This window comes from Triticum urartu, chromosome 7A (genome assembly GCF_056163025.1).
Source record: "Triticum urartu cultivar PI428250 chromosome 7A, HENAU_Tu73, whole genome shotgun sequence".
Classification (NCBI taxonomy): Eukaryota; Viridiplantae; Streptophyta; class Magnoliopsida; order Poales; family Poaceae; genus Triticum; species Triticum urartu.
In genome coordinates, this window is record NC_141879.1 from 593,926,660 (window position 1) to 593,928,997 (window position 2,338).

The 2,338-nt window shown below is 47.8% G+C and overlaps 1 protein-coding gene across 1 annotated transcript; it reads left to right on the plus strand.

The window, feature by feature from the left end:
- Window positions 1–1,242: 1,242 nt before the first annotated feature.
- LOC147960591 (uncharacterized) lies at window positions 1,243–1,677 on the plus strand. The gene has a single exon (XM_087533434.1). The coding sequence runs from the start codon at window positions 1,243–1,245 to the stop codon at window positions 1,675–1,677; it is 435 nt and encodes a 144-aa protein (XP_087389560.1).
- The last annotated feature ends 661 nt before the right edge of the window (window positions 1,678–2,338 follow it).

The following is a 2,338-nucleotide window of genomic DNA, read 5'->3' on the forward strand; positions in this document are numbered from 1 at the left end:
TACCCCGCCCCCCATCCCCTGCTTGCTTCTCCCCAACCGTACGTTGTGGTTTGATTGAACTCTTTGTCCAGAGGGAGAGGCGAAGTCGAGGGGAAGGCAATTCGGCAACCTAGAAACTCATGTGCTAACTCCTCACGGTGGGTCCCAAAACGGGCTCTCTAATTGAATTGCACCCGCTTGCCGCCAGAGCCTGTTTTTGATATATGTATGGTTGCCTATGCTGAATCTCCTGGTCAGTTGAGTCTCGTGATGTATAGTTGGTGGACACATTTTCTTTCGGTTAAGTAACAGTGGTTTAGAGTGTAAATTTGAGTGGATTTTTAGTTTAACTTCATTTGTAGCCCAGTGTAAATGCAATTTTAGTCATCTGTAGTTACAGTGTACATTAGTCTATCTTACACTGTAATTTTTAGTGTTTTGTTTCATTTTTTGTAACTTTCTGTAATGTGTAACTTCCAGTGTACATGGTGGTACACTTTAACTGAATTTTCTGCTTGCACTGTTTTTTACATGGTAATACATAAATTCAAATTTCAGTAAATAGAGAAAGTAAATTATTAGTGTTAAACAACTGTGTAGATTAAGTTAGCTCAGGTTGACCGTATTGGTGCATATCCTTGTATAGCACGCCATGTATATCTTGTAGTTACGATTCTGTAATTCTGTTGTGACAACTCCATGCGATGCTTATCGCCTGAATATAAATACATGGCCAGCCCTACGAGGGTAGTTCACGGCAAATCATTCTTCCTGACTTGGTATCAGAGCAACAAGATCCCGTCTCCTCCCACCATGGCCGGCATCTCCCCTGGCCTCCTCTCCAACACTGCCGGCGCCCTCACCACAACCGCCGTTGGCACCCTCGCCACTGGTTCCAGCTCCTCTATCGCACCCATGACCACCTCAATCGGAAACCTCATCACCCTACATCTCACAAGAGACAACTTCTTGCTATGGAAGACAAAGGTTGTTCCTGCTCTCGCATCAAACGGTCTGTTCGGCTATGTCCTCGGTTCCGACACGGCGCCACCACAGACCATCACGGAGGGCACCAGTGATGCAGCCAAGGAGGTGGCCAATCCGGCGTTACTTCGGTGATTCCAGCTGGACCAGCTGGTGATGATCGCTCTGCTTAGCTCCATGACCGGGGACATCCTTGGCCAGATGACCCAGCTTCACATGTCTGAACAGGTCTAGACCTCTCTCCATGACATGTTTGCCTCACAGAATCGTGTCCGTGTCATGCAGCTGCGCTACCAGCTCTCCAATCTGAAGAAGAAGGACCTCACCGCCTCGGAGTACTACCAGAAGATGCGGGGCTTCGCCGATGCCATGGCGTCCATCGAAAATCCACTCAATGATGAAGAGGTGCTTGGCTACATACTCGCCGGACTAGGTCATGAGTTTGAGCCATTGGTCGCGTCGGTCACGGTGCGCGACGACTACATCAGCCTCAACAGCTTCTACGCACTCCTCCTCAGCGCTGAACTCCGCCACGAGCAGCAGGACGCCATCGGCGAGATCCACTCCTCGGCCAACGTAGCCGCCCGCAATTCTGATGGTCGCGGTGCTAGCCGTGGCAACCAGGGTGGACAGGTCGGCAACAACAGCATCAGCAGCAATCGTGGCCGTGGTGGACATGGCCGTAGCAATGGCCGAAGCAACCTGAAGTGTTAGGTCTGCAGCAAGTTTGGCCATGACGCGCTCCACTGCCGCAATTGCTTCAACCATGTGTTCTAGCTTGAAGATCATCGCGAGCGCTCCGGCAACGCGGCCAACACGGGATCCTACATTGTCGACACCGACTGGTACGCAGACACAAGGGCGACCGACCACCTGACGATCTTGATCGCCTCGCCATCCACAAGCGCTACGACGGGAAGGACAAGGTGCACGTCGCGAATGAAACTGGTTTGTCTATCTCACATGTTGGTCATTCATCTATATCTAGCTCATCTAAACCAATTCATCTCCGCAATATTTTGCATGTTCCCAATGTTAACAAACATCTTCTCTCTGTTTATCGATTGGTTTATGACAATGATGCCTTTGTTGAATTTCCTCTGAAGGAAATATGCCCTAGAGGCAATAATAAAGTTATTATTTATTTCCTTATATCATGATAAATGTTTATTATTCATGCTAGAATTGTATTAACCGGAAACATAATACATGTGTGAATACATAGACAAACAGAGTGTCACTAGTATGCCTCTACTTGACTAGCTCGTTAATCAAAGATGGTTATGTTTCCTAACCATGGACAAAGATTTGTTATTTGATTAACAGGATCACATCATTGGATGAATGATCTGATTGACATGACCCATTCCATTAG